Source organism: Rana temporaria, chromosome 9 (assembly GCF_905171775.1).
Source record: "Rana temporaria chromosome 9, aRanTem1.1, whole genome shotgun sequence".
In the NCBI taxonomy this organism is placed as follows: Eukaryota; Metazoa; Chordata; class Amphibia; order Anura; family Ranidae; genus Rana; species Rana temporaria.
The window spans coordinates 121,377,013-121,394,618 of NC_053497.1; the positions used below are offsets into that span (position 1 = coordinate 121,377,013).

Below are 17,606 nucleotides of genomic sequence, written 5' to 3' on the forward strand. Positions count from 1 at the left end.
TGGCCTCAGGGTTGGTGTTTAGTAGGAGGAGGAGTAGGGCCCCTATCAGTAGGAGGAGGAGTAGGGCCCCTATCAGTAGGAGGAATAGTATCCCATCATTGATATTAGTAGAAGAAATAGTGCCCCCTTGTTGGTATCAGTAGAAGGAATAGTGCCCCACATCAGTGGGAGGAATAGTGCCCCAAGGGCCACATAAAGGCTAGCAGAGGGCCACATCTGGCCCTCTGGCCACAGTTTGGAGACCCCTGTGCTAAACCATAGTAAACTACAAGAAGAAAATCAATAACAAAAAATTTGGCACATTCATGGGTCCCTATCACTCCTTTAGACTCCATGAGGAGGAAAAGGAGGGAACCATAATCACGTGACTATGTGGCTAATATCCATATCGGCATGCATTGTAAAATCATTGGGGGAGAGGAGGCTAAACCAGGATTCCAAGTTGTAATTTGAGTCTGATAGAATCCCCACAGTATTTCACATACACCAATATACCATACTGTATAACTCACAGGCCACTCAAAAAGGATACAGGAAAGGAAAGAAAAGCCTGTAAAATGAAGGAAAGTAAGGGAAGGAAGAAAGGAGGGAAAGAAAAAAAGGGAGATGTGCACCCCTAACATTCCAGACATAAACGGTATGGATGCTAGATTTAACCTCTAACTGATTTAGTAAAATAAAAAATCCGTACCCTTTGAACTGTTTTATAGTTAAACCCTTGTATTATTTAGTTTGAGATATCACATTATTTTATTCTCTTTTTCCCCAAAGCCTTCTTCAGGGCCTGTTTTACCTCCCTGTTCCTCAAGCTGTAAATAATAGGGTTCAACATGGGGGTCATAATTGTATAAAGTACGGCCACCACTTTGACGTCCTTGTCCATGGCGTAAGTTGAGGATGGCCAAATGTAGCTGAAGATGCCGCTACCGTAATAGAGTGCCACCACTGTGAAGTGAGAGGCACAAGTGGAGAAGGTTTTAAGACGTCCTTTACTGGTGCTAATTTTTGAAACTGCTGCGATAATCCGAATGTAGGTCACCAGAATAAAAGTCAATGGCCCCATACCTGCTAAAACCACAACTATTAAAAACACAGCCTCCCCAAGCCGTGTGTCAGAACAAGACAATTTGAAGAGAGGGGTGACGTCACAGAAGAAGTGGTCCACTTTATGGGGACCACAGAAGTCAAGGTGTAAGATAGAGATGGCCTGAGTCAGTGAGTTGACAAGGCCACAGGCCCAGCAGGCAATGACCATCCGGATGCGGACCTCCTTGCTTATAATAAGCATGTAGTTGAGAGGGAAGCAGATAGCCACATATCGGTCATAAGCCATGACTGCTAGAAGATAACATTCAGCCACCACAAAGAATTGGAAGAACGAGAGCTGGGTGACACAGTCAGAGAAGGAGATCGTTTTCTGGGCAGTGGCTAAAATAAAGAGAAGTTTGGGAACAGTAACAGAAGAAAAAATGATGTCAATGATGGACAAGTTGGCTAAGAAGAAGTACATTGGCGTGTGTAGTCGCTGGCTGGAGGAGATGACAAAAAGGATGAGTATGTTACCAATGACTGTGATGAGATAGATGCAGAGGAAGACCAGGAAGAGACAAAGCTGAGGTTCTGTATCTTCTGATAAGCCAACAACCCAAAAAAAAGACACCAAAGTCTTGTTTTCCTGGTCAGCTTTTTCCATGGGGTTACTGTCAATCTGAGGAACAACAGAGAGGCATAAAAGAACTGTCTCAGTACCCTTTTATAGTATCACTAGACAAAGGTTATTGATTATTTTATTTACATAACTTTTAAAACCACCCCAAAGCTTAAAATGCAGGACAGGTTTGTAATGGCATCATTTTTTAATGGCACCCCAAATGTACCCCAAACTCATTCAAATGGGAGGGGGGGGGGGTGGCAGGATCTGTGGGCTTGTTAAAGGGGGCTTTCAGATTCCAATAAGTCAAACTTTTCACCCCTACAACCAACGTGCCAGGGTTGTGGGGAAGAGGCCCTTGTCCTCATCATCATAGGAACAAGGTGCTTTGGGGGGATTCCCCCTACCCCAAAGTACCCCCCTTTCCCCTTAAAAGCATTTGGAGCAGTGATGGAATATTGCGCGAAAAAAGCTTGCCAAACAATACAATCCAATTGCAAATTCTCTGATAGATTTACCAACAATTCAGTAGTCTCTTGGTCTGCCAAACTGATTTGTAAATTAATAGATTGTTAAGGTAGTTAAAGCACTGTGTATCTTTAAACCCCTACAGGCTTGGGTTCCCACCTCCCTCTTTTCTCCTCCAAAGCTGTAGCCATGCATCCTTTAAAAATGTTTTTTTTTTTCTACTTACTTTTTTTTCTGTGATGCTGGGTCTTATCTGGTGACATCACAGGTCCTCTTTGCCCTGTCTTCCTCCAGTGGTGGAAAGAGCCTGAATACTGCAGAGAGCGGTTCTTCAACCAGTAAGGGGAGTGGAGATGGATCCCTGACCTGGTTAGTCTGCAGGGGACAGCACCAGAAAGGAGGTGAGTATTGCAGCTTGAGCTGTTTTTGTATTTTGTACTTCTGCCAGGGATTCGCATGTGAGTTGTCTGATGGTGACAACAGTGGATCATGACTGTAAAATGTGACAGAGCCACTTGTAGTTACCATCAGACAGGCGTTCAACCTATAACAGGTCATGACTAAACAAGAGTCTTCATAACACAATTACCAGGTATTCTTTTTTAAAGGTTTAAAAATACAGAAACATTTTTTAAAATTACATGAACATGTATGTAGACCAGTCTGCAGCACTGACAGGCAAAGGATTGTAATTTTAGCAGCAGAGGAGACTTTTACACATAGCTACGGGAGGGGACACTTATTGCATAGCTGTGTACAGCCAGTGTTGAGCCTGTCCTCTACCCAATAGGAAGGCATACAGGATGTTGACTGCAAGGATTGTGGGAGGCGTAGTTCTGGCAGACTCAGCTAGCTTGGTGGCACTGGGGCAACAAGGAGAGGTGATTGCATACAGTTTTCCCTGGAAGAAGTGTTGAGGATGTTCTGAGAGGACCGACTGTAGCTTTGGTTGGTGACAGAATACTCACCACTACACCTGAGAGACAGACATGCTGACAGACATTTTGGGACATCGAAGAGAGCCACAGAAGTTGGAGGAGCCCACTGCCTGACCAAGGGGAAGGATGCTGCGGAAACTGATCACACAGTGAAGGTAACCTGCTGACATAGGAGTTGATAAAAAGGCTGCCGCCCAAATCCACATTGTAATTTGACAGAAGAGAGATAGTGTTGCCTCTGAGTATCACAGAGCCAGTGACTTCCTCAGTGCTTAAAAGGACCAGAGCCAGTGTCATCATCAGTGTTTAAAGGGACATTATCCTGAAAGCTCTGACTTAACAGTTGGGCCCCAACAAGGTGGCCAGCAGAATAGACTATATTACGGACTGCTGGTCTCATGCACACAGGATATAAAAAATGGCGCTTTTACAGGTGTTTAACTTTTTTTAAGCCTCTAAATGCACCCTTATGTTAGCTTATGTGGCCATGCTCTATGCATAAGCATTTATATGCGTAATAAAGTGTTACTAAGCCCAGGAGCCTGCATTCACTATATCTGGTCTCCCACAGTACACAGAACATGGAAATGCAATAGTTTTAGTAAATATACACTGTTAAATAACTTTTCTCATTAGCAGTATAAAGCAGTCTTGTGACTTCTATCAGTGTCTGGTTAAAGCTTGTAGGAGGAGTTTTCACTCTCCCATGATTGTCCTATGAGGATGCAAGTCCCCTGACCCTCTGTCTGGACGGTGCTAATTGGCTCTGTGCTGATCATTTGCACTCTCCCAAGGAAAAAAAAAAAAAAGCTCTCTAGCAATACACACCAAACTGAGCATGAGCAGCTGGCCCCCTAGCCTCTGTACTATCAGGAGATATATTGGGGACAGTGGAAGACTGGGAGGATCAGAGGAGACAGGATCAAACAGCCTTTTTTACATAATCCAGGGGATTAATTGCCCCCTTATGTTCCACAGTGAGTATAACAACCATGTTTTACTGCATATAGAGACCAGTGGTGGCCCGTCCATTAGGGGCACACGGGCGCTGCCCCCCTATCAATACAAATGCTGTTTGCTGGACGCATGGATTCCAATAGGGTTTTTTTGTGATTAGGCTAATAGGTTTAAAAAACGGGTGAGCTCGGTGCGCAAAGCACTGCACCCTGAGCCCACCCAGTTGTGTGACCCCACCGACCAAAAGTGTGGGGGGGGGGTTTGGGTGCGGTTGGCCGACCCGGGGGAGTGGTTGTTTTTGCCCCCCCCCCCCCCCACTGATACAAACTGATTTTACTGTTGTGGGTTTAGTAACATTTTAATGAAGAAGCACATTCAGGAGAGGAGCGGTTAAGCAGGAAAAACGCTGAATGTACCTAAATGCATGTATACGTGCTTAAATGCTAGGTGAGTTTAGTGCTTGAGGGCCGGATTCAGATACTTTGGAGCATCTTTAGGCGGGGCGTAACGTATCTCAGATACGTTACGCCGCCGTAAATTAGGGCGCAAGTTCCGTATTCAGAAAGAACTTGTGCCCTTAGTTACGGCGGAGTAACGTATGTTGTCGGGCGTAAGCCCGCCTAATTCAAATGGGGATGATGTGGGCGTGTTTTATTTAAATGAATGGTGACCCCGCCTATTTGACGTATTTTACGAACGGCGCATTTTCAAAACTCGACGCAGGAACGACGTCCATACTTAACATAGGATACGCCTCATATAGCAGGGGTAACTTTACGCCGGAAAAAGTCTAACGTAAACGATGTAAAAAAATGCGCCGAATCGGCGTATCTACCTAATTAGCATATTTCTCGCGTAAATATACGGAAGCACCACCTAGCGGCCAGCGTAAATATGCAGCCTAAGATACGACGGTGTAAGACACTTACGCCGGTCGGATCTTAGGGAAATCTATGCGTAACTGATTCTATGAATCAGTCGCATAGATACGACGCCGCACACTCAGAGATATGACGGATACACTGTTGTATCTCCTTTCTGAATCTAGCCCTGAATGTTCATTTACTCTAATAGCCAGAATAAATGAATATTCTGGTCAATGGAATGAAAAAAAAACATCCTGGGCTAGATTCACAGAGAGATACGACGGTATATCTCCTGATACGCCGTCGTATCTCTGACTTAGGCCGGTCGTATCTATGCGCCTGATTCATAGAATCAGTTACGCACAGATATGCCTAAGATCCGACAGGTGTAACTGTGTTACACCGTTGGATCTTAACTGCAATTTAAAAATGGCCGCAGGGGGGGTTTCGCTGATTTACACTGAGAAATATGTAAATCAGCGAGATACGCCAATTCACGAACGTACGAGGACCCGACGCAGTGTTGTTACGACGTTTACGTAGCGGTTTTCCCGGCGTATACTTACCCCTGCTTCTATGAGGCGCAGCCAATGTTAAGTATAGCCGTCGTTCCCGCGTCAAATTTTTATTTTTTTACGTCGTTTGCGTAAGTCGGTCGCGAATACGGATGGCCGTAATTTACGTTAACGCCGAAAACAATGACGTCCTAGCGACGTCATTTGGAGCATGCGCACTGGGAAATTTCATCGGCGGCGCATGCGCAGTTAAATCGGCGCAGGGACGCGCCTGATTTAAATTGTACACTCCCCCTAGCCGCGGAATTTTAATTCCGCCTGGGGATTTACGAGCCGCCGCCGCAAGTTTGGAGGTAAGTGTTTTGTGAATTACCCACTTGCCTCTCAAACTTGCGGCAGCGTATCTTAAATCACATAGATCACGCGGATCTAAAGATCCGCTGATCTATGTAAATCTAGCCCCCTGTGTGCATGAGGCCTTAGTAAGGACTGCCATAGACGGAGTGAATTTCTTTCCAGCAACCACAGACAGTGTTGACAGAGGAATCCAGCCATTGTGTTCTCCCCAGTGGGAGAAGACAGCAATTATTGCTAGTGGCTATAGCAGCTGTTTGCAATAATTAATCCAAAGTGTGTACAAGTATACAGTACATACGGCACTCCTAGGAGAAATCCAAAGTCCCTTGGAACTTTCATCTGTATCTGTAAACCATCAGCAGGGTAAAGGAATGGATGAGGCAACGGGATGGATGGCTGAATAGGAAAGAGGCCAAGACTTGAACCTCTGCAGCTCCCTCAGAAGATCTGGGTAGGATCGCCTCAATGTAGAAGTAAACGAACAGTAGGGCGCTGAGGTCAGTATCAAATAAAGAAACACTTTATTCAAATAAGCAGCACACTTACATTGAAGTTAGCATGAAACAGCATGGATAGGGAACACTTGAGACCAAGCAGCTGTGATCAGTGTGAGGCTGTAGGCATAACTGAGAAAACAGAGATCAGGGGTGACAGAAGGTCAACCAGCTCAAAGTATGGATATTAGCGACATTGTTTTAGGCTGCATCTGAAGCACCCTGAAAGCATTTGAAGAAGAGGGCAAAGTCCCTGGAAATGGGCCATGCACACCCCATCTTGGCATTTTGACAGCTGTCATCCTCGTGTGCAGCCTAGAATGCTGCCGCTAATATCCTTGGTCTCTGTTTGCTCAGTGAAGCCTACAGCCTCACACTGATTACAGCTGCTTGGTCTCAGGTGTTCCCTATCCATGCTGTTTCATGCTAGCTTCAATGTAAGTGTGCTGCTTAATTTTTTTTTTTTTTTTTTTTTTTAAGTGTATTTTGTGCGTGTACTCGAGAGAGGAGCCGGACTGCAGGAGTTGGGAGCAGGCAGGCCTCCCCCAGAGGCAATCTGCCACCTTTCTCCATGCCCCGGGTGGCAATGGCAGGTGTGTGAGGGGGTCCTCCCACACAGCCCGCCCTACCTGCTCCGCTTTGAAGCCCAACGGGGCAGAGGGACTGCCTATAAGGGAGTGAGAGGATTTGCCCGCTCAACCAGCCCCGTTAGTCCTTCGCCTCTCTTTTTAGAGACCGCGTGGTCAAAGTGCGTGCATGTTAACCCAATTTCGAGTGCGTGTAAGTGTGGTGTTTTTTTTTGTGGGAGGGGGGTGGGCGTACTAAGCGCAGGCTTACCTCGCATAGCACACCCACCGGGAGCCGGGCTGAGACCACCAAACTCAATTCACATGTAGCCAAGACCGGGATCCGAACCCCTAGCTGCAGAGGTGAATGGCTTATCAGCGCAGTGCCAATCGCGTTGTGCCACCGCAGCTCCCTGTGTGCTGCTTATTTAAATAAAGTTTTTTTTTTTTATACTGACCTCAGCGCCCTGCTGTTCATTTTCTTCTGCTTGCAATAATTGCATGAAAATTCCAGCAAGCTGGATGTACACAAGATTATCGACTGATCCATTCAACATACCCATATACATGGTTTGAATCAGCAGGAACCGGCCGAGATCCAAACCATCTATGGCGGGCTTAAAGTGGGAGTTCACCCCCAAAATTTTTTTTAACATTAGATTGATGCTCATTTTGTCAAGGGGAATCGGGTGTTTTTTTTTAAAATCGAAGCAGTACTTACCGTTTTAGAGATCGATCTTCTCCGCCGCTTCCGGGTATGGTCTTCGGGACTGGGCGTTCCTATTTGATTGACAGGCTTCCGACAGGCTTCTGATGGTCGCATACATCGCGTCACGAGTAGCCGAAAGAAGCGAACGTCGGTGCGGCTCTATACGGCGCCTGCGCACCGACGTTCGGCTACTTTCGGAAAATCGTGGCCAGCGTGTGGGTCCTGCTGGCCACTGACCTGTGGTCCTGCTGGCCACTAGCCTAGGGTGACCAGACCTCATCGGTTTCCAGGGACAGTCCCCGGACTGAGGACACTGTCCCTGGACCAAGTCTGTCCTCGGTTTTGTCCCTTTGCAGGGCCAATCAGGGGCAGGTGCACCGCAAGCTGGGGCAGTGTGAGGGGGGCCCAGGGCCGGCCCTATCATGGGTCGTATCTAATCCCCATGCACTGAACAGACTGCACTGATGGGCACTGGTGAGGCTGTGCTGATGGGCACTGGTGAGGTTGCGCTTATTCGGTGGTTCAATGGGCCACTTGACTGGACTTGCCCCCCAGGCCTAAGGCTGCCAGCCCTCCCCTGACGGCATATACATCTGCAAAAATTATTCTCCACCCAGCCAGGTGTGTCAGAGTGCGTGGGGCTGTTTGTAGAGTCGTGAACACAAGCACAAAGAACCCGAGAAGCAGCAACTCCTTTGGAGGTAAGCGCTACAAAAGTATAGCAAGAACTTTTTTTTTTGCATTTAGATACAGCAGAGAAGGGTTGAAACCCCGGCCAAATTATTTTTTTATCTGCAAACTATGCATGACTATGGGGCTATGCTGCAACTTCCCTGCAACCATGTGTAATGCACCCAATTGTGACACAGTAATACGCCACATACAGGATTATGTCAGGTGTGACATAGCGCCACCTCACTGCCTATCAAATGCCTTCTGAAGAGCAATCCAACATGGATTCATGTGTGAATGAGCCCTTAGAGTACTGTATTTTAATGTTTTTGTATCACCTGCATTACTCACCTTTGTTTGTATCTCCAATGATGCCCATACATGTACAGATCTAATACACAACTCATTTTGGTTAATTAAAAAAAATGCTTAAAAAAAATTCATGCTAATTGCAGGGAACAGCCATTCTAGAGCAACCATTATGCAGTTTTAATTAACAGAGGAAAATGAATTGGTTTATATGAGTATCTGATTAAAATCAGTTGACAGTCAAACTTTGATAAATCAATCTAAATCTTTGCATGTATGGCCTGCATTATTTTGTACATCATGGGAAAAGGTGGCCCTATATCAATCTATTAATAAAGCAATTGACATTTATTAGGTGTTGTACATATAGAGTACTATACATCTACAGTAAAACCTTGGTTTGCGAGCATAATGCCGCGTACACACGACCGTTTTTCATGATGTGAAAATGACATTTTTTTAAATGTCATTAAAAACGATCGTGTGTGGGCTCCAGAGCATTTTTCATGACGTGAAAAATGGGCATTAAAAATTTAGAACATGCTCTATTTTTTTTCATGTAGTTTTTCACGTTGTCCTTTTTCACGTCATAAAAAATGGTCGTGTGTAGGCTTTAACGACGTGAAAAAAACGTGCACGGTCAGGCCCCGTACACACGGCCGAGGAACTCGACGTGCTAAACACATCGAGTTCCTCGGCCAGTTCAGCACTGAAGCCGCCGAGGAGCTCGGCGGGACGAGAGCTCCCATAGAACAACGAGGAAATAGAGAACATGTTCTCTATTTCCTCGTCGAGCTCCTCGTCGGCTTCCTCGGCCGAAAGTGTACACACGACCAGTTTCCTCGGCAGAATTCAGCCAGAAACTCGGTCGGAAGCTGAATTCTGCCGAGGAAACTGGTCGTGTGTACGGGGCCTCAGAAGCAAGTTATGAGACAGGAGCACTCGTTCTGGTAAAACTAGCGTTCGTAATGAAGATAGCACATTATTCACGCTGTAACAGACTGAAAAGCGCGAATCGTCTCTCACCAAACTTTTACTAACACGAAATCAGCTAAAGCAGCCCCAAGGGTGGCGCCATCCGAATGGAACTTCCCCTTTATAGTGCCAACGTACGTGTTGTACGTGACCGCGCTTTGCTAGAGCATTTTTCTTCACGATCATGTGTAGGCAAGGCAGGCTTAACAATCGGGTTGACATTTTTTTTTTCTAGACCATTAAAAATGGTCCTGTGTACGCGGCATTATTTGTTTCAGAAACATGCTTGTAATCCAAAGCACTTGTATATCAAAGCATTTTTTCCCAGGGTATAAAAGAGAAGAGAGGCGTCTCTAAGTGTAGCAATAAGTTGCTAAATGTTGTACCTTCATTAAATGTAACCATATTGCTACACTCAGGCCCCGTACACACGGTCGGACAAAACCGATGAGAATGGACCGAGGTTCAGTTTCATTGGTCCAAACCGACCGAGTGTATAGCCCATCGGTCTGTTTTCCTTCGGTCCAAAATTTTAAAACATTCTTCAAAACCAAACCGATGGCTCGCTGCCCGATCGGTCCAAACCGATGGTTAGTACAGAAAGCATCGGTTTAAAACCCGCGCATGCTCAGAATCAAGTCGACGCATGCTTAGAAGCATTGAACTTCGTTTTATTCAGCACGTCGTATGTTTGACGTCACCGCGTTCTGATCCGATCAGTTTTTGGAACGATGGTGTGTACGCACATCAGGCCACTTCATCGGTGAACCGATGAAAATGGTCCGTCGGACCATTCTCATCGGTTTGGTCCGACCGTGTGTACGGGGCCTTAGAGGCTCCTCTCTTCTCTTTCATACACAGTTGTGACATGACGCTACTCTTATATCAAGTCATCGCTTGTATATCAAGGCAAAATGTATTGAAACATTTTGCTTGTCTTGCAAAACGCTCTCAAACCAAGTTACTCTCAAACCAAGGTTTTACTGTATATGCTTTTAGAATAAAGAAATACATTTTTGCACGTCATCATTTTTATTTTATTGAACATTTAGCTATTTGTCTGGATTTTTATTCGCAAAGGATCTTACATCCTGCTACATATGAGATTCTATAAGCTATTTTCATATTCTGCTTATTGGTTTATAAAGCTCACCTAACCGAAACACCATTTTTTTTTCTGACAACAAAGGCTACTTAGCAAAAGCACGTCCATCCAAAAAAGTCAATGTATTTATCATTTGTATCTTTTTCTTTTTTTAGGAAATTAAGCGGTTCAGTTTCCTTTTAAATGCTGCTTTGCTTAGGTCTAAATCTGTTCCAGAAAAGTACAATTTGGAATGTTGTCATATTACAATTAAATGACAAATCATTCAAATCTGCTGGTTATCTCCGCTCCGTAGGATGAAGCGTATTAAGCACGGCGAGGAAAAAGCTTTTCTTTAAAATGTGGGATCTGACACCTGATAATCTGACTGCTGTTTTGTCTTTCAGTATCTCCAGCTTGCAGCTAAGATCCCTGCGCTCTGATCTCTGAATAAAAGCTTCACAAAGCCTTCGGGAATAAATCCCATATGAATTTTTCATCTTGTGTGACATTGTAAAAATTATAATAAAAATAAATAAATAAATAAATAAATAAAAAGTGTTCCTTGAGTACAGTTTCTCAGCCAGTAGAATTTAAAGTGTCAGTCCATCCAAAAAATGAGAATTTTAGATTTTTGTGGGTGCTAGAGAATTAAAGTGTATCTAAACCCAAAAAGAAAAACATAATATATTACAACTTACTGCTTCTTAGGCGTTGTGTCTTCATTAGTTTTTTCTTTTTTAACGTTTTTTTTCCCCCTAATTTTTACCTGATGATTCTGTCAGAAACATTTTTTTTTTTTCTGTTGAAAAGCCTGTGGCGTGCAAAACACCCAAAAACTCCACCCGGTGCAGAGAAAAATGTGCACACACATAAAGAGTGAAATCACAAAAAACTGCGACGGGTGCATACGTCAGTGGTCCTCCGAAGAGGACCCGTCTCTGATCCCCCGGGGCGTTAGGCTCCTGACAGGGAAAAGAGTTACTGTGGTCCAAGCAGCCGAAGCCACAAGGACCCAACATCCTCGGAGGGACTGCCGAAACAGAACCCTCCTCGGTGAGGCTCCCCCGAAGGGAGACCCCATGAGAGCCGGCGAACTTAGCCAGAAGGCCGGGTCCACCAACTCCCAAGACTTTCAGAGGCAGGCCCGAGGACCAGCACCCTACTCGCCACACATAAAGTGCAAGCACCAAAACAAAAAAAGTGACAAACAAAACAAACACGGGGAAAAATAAAAAGGAAAGTGGGGAGAAGGAAGATGGGAGAGTGAGGTAAAGTGACCAATGTGCAATACATTGGCCGGCCCTCCGGCCAGGAAACAAAAATTCCTCTGGTCCTAGCCAAATGGCCGGGCCCTAGCAGCAGGTGTCAAAAAGGTGTGTGTGGAGATCAGTGACCTGAAGGTGCCACACGATGAGTGCCCCTCAAACACTCGTGCAATGTATGGCACCCCTGGACTGCCACTCCAGGGGCACAATCTCCACGGGCTTTTCAACAGTCCCTAGCCCCCGGTCCGGACCGGCAGCACCCTTCCCAGCCAGGAAGGTGGGAGAAGAGGTCGGGGAGAACCCACCTAAGCAGGCTCTACCCACAACCCCTATCTCTCCCACCTAATCACATTCTGGAAGTACTACCCGCTCCTTCCCGGTTAAAGGAGAAGCAAGGGTTCCCTCCAGAACAACTGACTGGGGCAGATACCACCAAATCCAGGCCAACGGCCAGGGACCCGGCCTCTTGGCTTCGACCTCATGCCTCTCTGTCCCGATCAGAAGGCTTCCACCTCCACGCCAACAGGCTTAGCGTCCGCCGACTGCCATCCCTTTCCCCCTGCCACAGGGTACCGGGGACAGTCAGCTTAGCACCACCTATTGGCAACTGATAAGAACAGATACTACACTTGATCTTAGCCAAAAGGCGATTCTGTCAGAAACATTTCCAGTCCTAAACAGACAACACACACTCACTCTGCTCTGTTAGGACAACAAAAACAGACCAGGACTACAGCACTCTGCCCCTCTCCTCCTTTTCATTGCGAGAGAATACAGTCCTGGGACCTCTGCAAAGGCCGAGAGCCCAGGAAGTTATTCGTTTACAGGATTTCAGGTATTTGTTTTTTTTTTTGCACTTATTGAATAGATCTAACAAAACTCTTTTATTGGTATTTAAAGCGGTTGTAAACCCGCATCAAAATTATTTTTTTTCTCCTGCAAGGCAAAAGTCATAATGAGCTAATATGCACCGCATACTAGCTCATTATGAAATACTTACCTCGGAACGAGGTGTGTAGAACTTACCTGGTCCACGCCGAGCGAGATGTCCTCTTGCCTGGCGTGTCTTCCGGGTATCGCCGCTCCAGCGATGTGATTGGCTGGAGCGGCGATGACGTCACTCCCGCGCGTGCGCGGGAGATTTAAATTCGGCAAGGTCCGGCGGCTGCCGGTCCTTTCGCCGTAGATCCCCCCTGCGCATGCGCCGCGGCGCATTGTGAGGGGAATATCTCCTAATCCGTGCAGGTTTAGGAGATATTCTCCTTACCTACAGGTAAGCCTTATTATAGGCTTACCTGTAGGTAAAAGTCAAAAAAGTGGGTTTACAACCACTTTAACAGACCAACAGCGAGCAAATAGAAGATGCTTATTATTAGGGGTTACATACCCTTCATAACAGTTTCTTCTATGGCTCAAGGATATTGGCGAGTTCTTGGGTCTGCACACCCGCTGGAACCATTATGAGGGGCTCTCGCAAATTGGGTGAGATCAGAGCCTGGATTTATGGCAGAGAGATCTTAAATTGGATATACATACTGGGCTAGATTCACATAGCCCGCCCTAACTTTGCGGCGGCGTAGTGTATCGTGTTTACACTATGCCGCCGTAAGTTAGCGAGGCAAGTACATGATTCACATAGTACTTGCCTGCTAAGTTACGGCGGCGTAGCCTAAAGCGGGCGGGCGTAAGGGCGCCTAATTCAAAATAGGCTGACGGGGCGTGTTTAATGTTAATTTTGTTTGACCTGAGGTGATTGACGTTTTTTTGGAACGGCGCATGCCCGTAAGCCCGTAAACCCTATTCACGGACGACTTACGCAAACAACGTAAAATTTACAAATTTCGACGCGGGAACGGCGGCCATACTTAACATTACTATTCCAGCTATTTGATGGAATAACTTTAGGCCTGATAATGCGTTATGTAAACGGCGTATCTGTACTGCGTCGGCCGGGCGTACGTTCGTGAATAGTGATTTACATATTCTACGCCGACCGCAATGGAAGTGCCACCTAGCGGCCAGCCTAAATATTGCACCCTAAGATAGGATGGCGCAAGCCGTCTTATCTGAGATAGGTTTAAGTGTATCTCTGTTTGAGAATACACTTAAACTTAGGTCGGCGCAGATTCCGAGTTAGGTCGGCGTATCTACTGATACGCCGGCCTAACTCTTACTGAATCTAGCCCACTGTATATAGATTTTTCAGGCTGAATGAAAAAATCTATCAACTTCCTCCATCCATGCCAAACAACACAGATGGATAGATCTTCCATTGGCTTGTATGTGTAGTCCTCTTGTGGGGAAGGAAAGAGGGGGGGGGGAGAGGGGTGGTGGTTCTGAAAAATGGCCCTCCCATAAGAGGATATTGCAATAAACCTGTAGGTAAATAAGAAAATCAGAACCTTCGCTAAGTGGAAGAGTGGGTTTGATAATAAAGTGGACAGTGCTTCCTCCAAGGACAGGGCCTCTGTGAGGTAAAGCATACCCCTTCCTGGGAAATGAACCAGTTATCTAGATAATTAAAGTACATCCATCCAATGTACAAGCAATATCAAAAAAGAGGCCAACAAGAGTCCTGGTGGAATTGTACACATATACTAAGGTATACAGCATATAGTTATTAATAAAGATGGATATTGCAGTTAAGTTCAGTTACAGGGGTCCCTGAGGATGATCACGATGCAGCATCCGTTTGGTGTCAGAGACCCTTCCTTCCTTCTCTGAGGTTGATCACGATGCAGCATCCGTTTGGTGTCAGAGACCCTTCCTTCCTTCTCTGAGGTTGATCACGATGCAGCATCCGTTTGGTGTCAGAGACCCTTCCTTCCTTCTCTGAGGTTGATCACGATGCAGCATCCGTTTGGTGTCAGAGACCCTTCCTTCCTTCTCTGAGGTTGATCACGATGCAGCATCCGTTTGGTGTCAGAGACCCTTCGTTCTCTGAGGATGATCACGATGCAGCATCCGTTTGGTGTCAGAGACCCTTCCTTCCCTGAGCTGGTCACTCAGCTGTCGGCTAATTGCCAGCTCCTATCTCTCCATAGTTACTCACCTGTTAATGATATCCTGCTCGTCAGTCCTGCCTACTTAAGCCGTCCAGCTCAGATGATCTCTGCCTTCGCCTTGGTCAAAATCACAGAGACTATCCCCTGTGTTCCTGTTAAAGACTTGCTTGGCTGACATACCTTCTGGCTCCTGATCCTGCTTGCTGTTCTACTATGTTCTTCTCTGGCTCCCTGATGTTTGGCGTGTCTGACTATCCGATCTAGTTCCTTTATGTTTTGACTATGCTTACTCTGTTTATCTTTTTATTATTATTGTTATTAATATTAAACAAGTGCGATTTAACTGTACTTCTGTCTTGGTCTGATTCATGGTTTCTGACAGCCCATTGCTTTAGCCTCACTGTGCCCATCAATTCAGCCTCACTGTGCCCATCGATTCAGCCTCACTGTGCCCATCAAAGCATCCTCACTATGCCTATTAATCCAACCTCCCTGTTTCCAATAATGCAGCCTCACTGTGCTTATCAATTCAGCCTTACTGTGCCCATCAATGCAGCCTCACTGTACCCAGCAAATGCAGCCTCACTGTGCCCATCAATTCAGCCCCTCTGTGCCCAATAATGCAACCTCACTGTGACCATCAATTCAGCCTCACTGTGCCCATCAATTCAGCCTCACTGTGCACATCAGAAGCATCCCCACTGTGCCCATCAAATGCAGATCAGGTTGCCCATCAAATGCAGCCTCATTGTGTCCATTAATGCAGTTTCACTGTGTCCATCACTTTAGCCTCACTTTGCCCATCAATTCAGCCTCACTGTGCCCATCAATGCATCCTCACTGTGCCCATCATTTCAACCTCCCTGTGCCCAATAATGCAGCCTCACTGTGCCCATAAATTTAGCCTCCCTGTGCCCAATAATGCAGCCTCACTGTGCCCATCAATTCACCCTCACTGTGCACCATCAATGCAGCCTCACTGTGCCCCATCAATGCAGCCTCACTTTGCCCATCAATGCAGCCTCACTCTGCCCATCAATTTAGCCTCTCTATGCCCAATAATGCAGCCTCATTGTGCCCATCAGAAGAATCCCCACTGTGTCCATCAAATGCAGCCTCATAGTGCCCATGAATAGCAGCCTCATTGTGTCCATGAATGCAGTCTCACTGTGTACATCACTTTAGCCTCACTGTGCCCACCAATTCAGCCTCACTTTGCCCATCAATGCATCCTCACTGTGTCCACCAATTCAACATCCCTGTGTCCAATAATGCAGCCTCACTGTGCCCATTTAATTTAGCCTCCCTGTGCCCATCAAACGCAGCCTCACTTTGCCCATCAAATGCAGCCTCCCTGTGCCCATCAATTCAGCCTCCCTGTGCCCATCAATGCAGCCTCACTGTGCCCATCAATTCAGCCTCCCTGTGCACATCAATACAGCCTCACTGTGCACATCAATACAGCCTCACTGTGCACATCAATACAGCCTCACTGTGCTCATTAATTCAGCTTCACTGTGCCCATCAAATGCAGCCTCACTGTGCCCATCAAATTCAGCCTCACTGTGCCCATCAAATTCAGCCTCATTGTGCCCATCAGATGCATCCCCACTGTGCCCATCAAATGCAGCCTCACTCTGCCCATCAGATGCAGCCTCCCTGTGCCCATCAATTCAGCCTCCCTGTGCCCAATAATGCAGCCTCACTGTGCCCATCAAATTCAGCCTCACTGTGTCCATCAAATTCAGCCTCCCTGTGCTCTTCATGTCAGTTTCACTGTGCCCATCAAATGCAGCCTCACTGTTCCCATAAAATACAGCCTCACTGTGACCATAAAATGCAGCCTCACTATGCCTATCAAATTCAGCCTCTCTGAGCCCATCAAATGCAGACTCACCAGTGCCTGGATTACACAAAACGAGCATCTCCCCCTGTGTTACAGAGCTTTGATTTGAATTGCCCGAGCCGGGCAGCCACTGTAACAAAGTTCTGCCTCCTAGATCAGCTTCTGTGATAGACATTGCACTGATTCCATTTCCTGGCATTGGATCAGTGTGCCGTCTATCACAGGAGGTGGGACTTTATTACAGCAGCCACCGAACAGACCCAAGCTCCGTGACACATAGCGGGATTGCTGCAGCCACAGCTCTAAGCGGCCCCATGGCCGGAAGAGGATTTGTGCTGTGAAGGGGGGAGAGGACTGTTTTTCTGTTTGAAGGAATTTGGGGGTGGGGATTTGCGCTTGAAAGGCAATTCGGGGGGAATGATAATTTAAACTGGGGGGGGGGGGGGGGGGGTGTATTTAGGTTTTGTGCTGCCCTAGGCCTGACTAAACTCGTGCACCCCCTAATTGAAATATGACCCACCCCTTCCTGTCAAGGCCACACCCCATGCATTGTAAGACCCACCCTGAAATTTTCAAGTGGGGACACTAGTTCTGATGGCCTGGGGGCGGGGGGCAATGGATTCCCTTAATTTGCATAGATTTCCTCTCACTTCACAACAACTTTATCCATGCCTTTAATACACATCACCCGTCCCAGGATTGGACGGGTGATCTGTCTATCAAAGTCCCCGGACAAAGAGGAGGGGCTGTATGTGACAGCGAGTGGTGGTAAAACACAGCAGTTGAAATAAAAGCTGTGTGTTCCCTGTGCTCTGATCATCCGGACGGCGGCTGCTCTCTTCCCCTCCATGGTCGCTGGGAGAATGGCTCCCATACCAACCCCTTCCTCGCCAGCCCTCAAAATCCACTCACAAAATGTGAGCGGT

General features: G+C 46.5%; 1 protein-coding gene across 1 annotated transcript; it reads right to left on the reverse strand.

Moving 5' to 3' along the window:
- Positions 1 to 282: 282 nt before the first annotated feature.
- LOC120914470 (olfactory receptor 1019-like) lies at positions 283 to 1,702 on the reverse strand. The gene has a single exon (XM_040325155.1). It carries the CDS (start codon positions 1,691 to 1,693, stop codon positions 746 to 748), a length of 948 nt encoding a protein of 315 aa, XP_040181089.1. The 5' UTR covers positions 1,694 to 1,702; the 3' UTR covers positions 283 to 745.
- Positions 1,703 to 17,606: the final 15,904 nt, after the last annotated feature.

What these genes read in the sequence shown, in the direction of transcription:
- LOC120914470 (XM_040325155.1), bottom strand. Translation starts at nt 1,693, where the DNA reads ATGGAAAAAGCTGACCAGGAAAACAAGACTTTGGTGTCTTTTTTTTGG.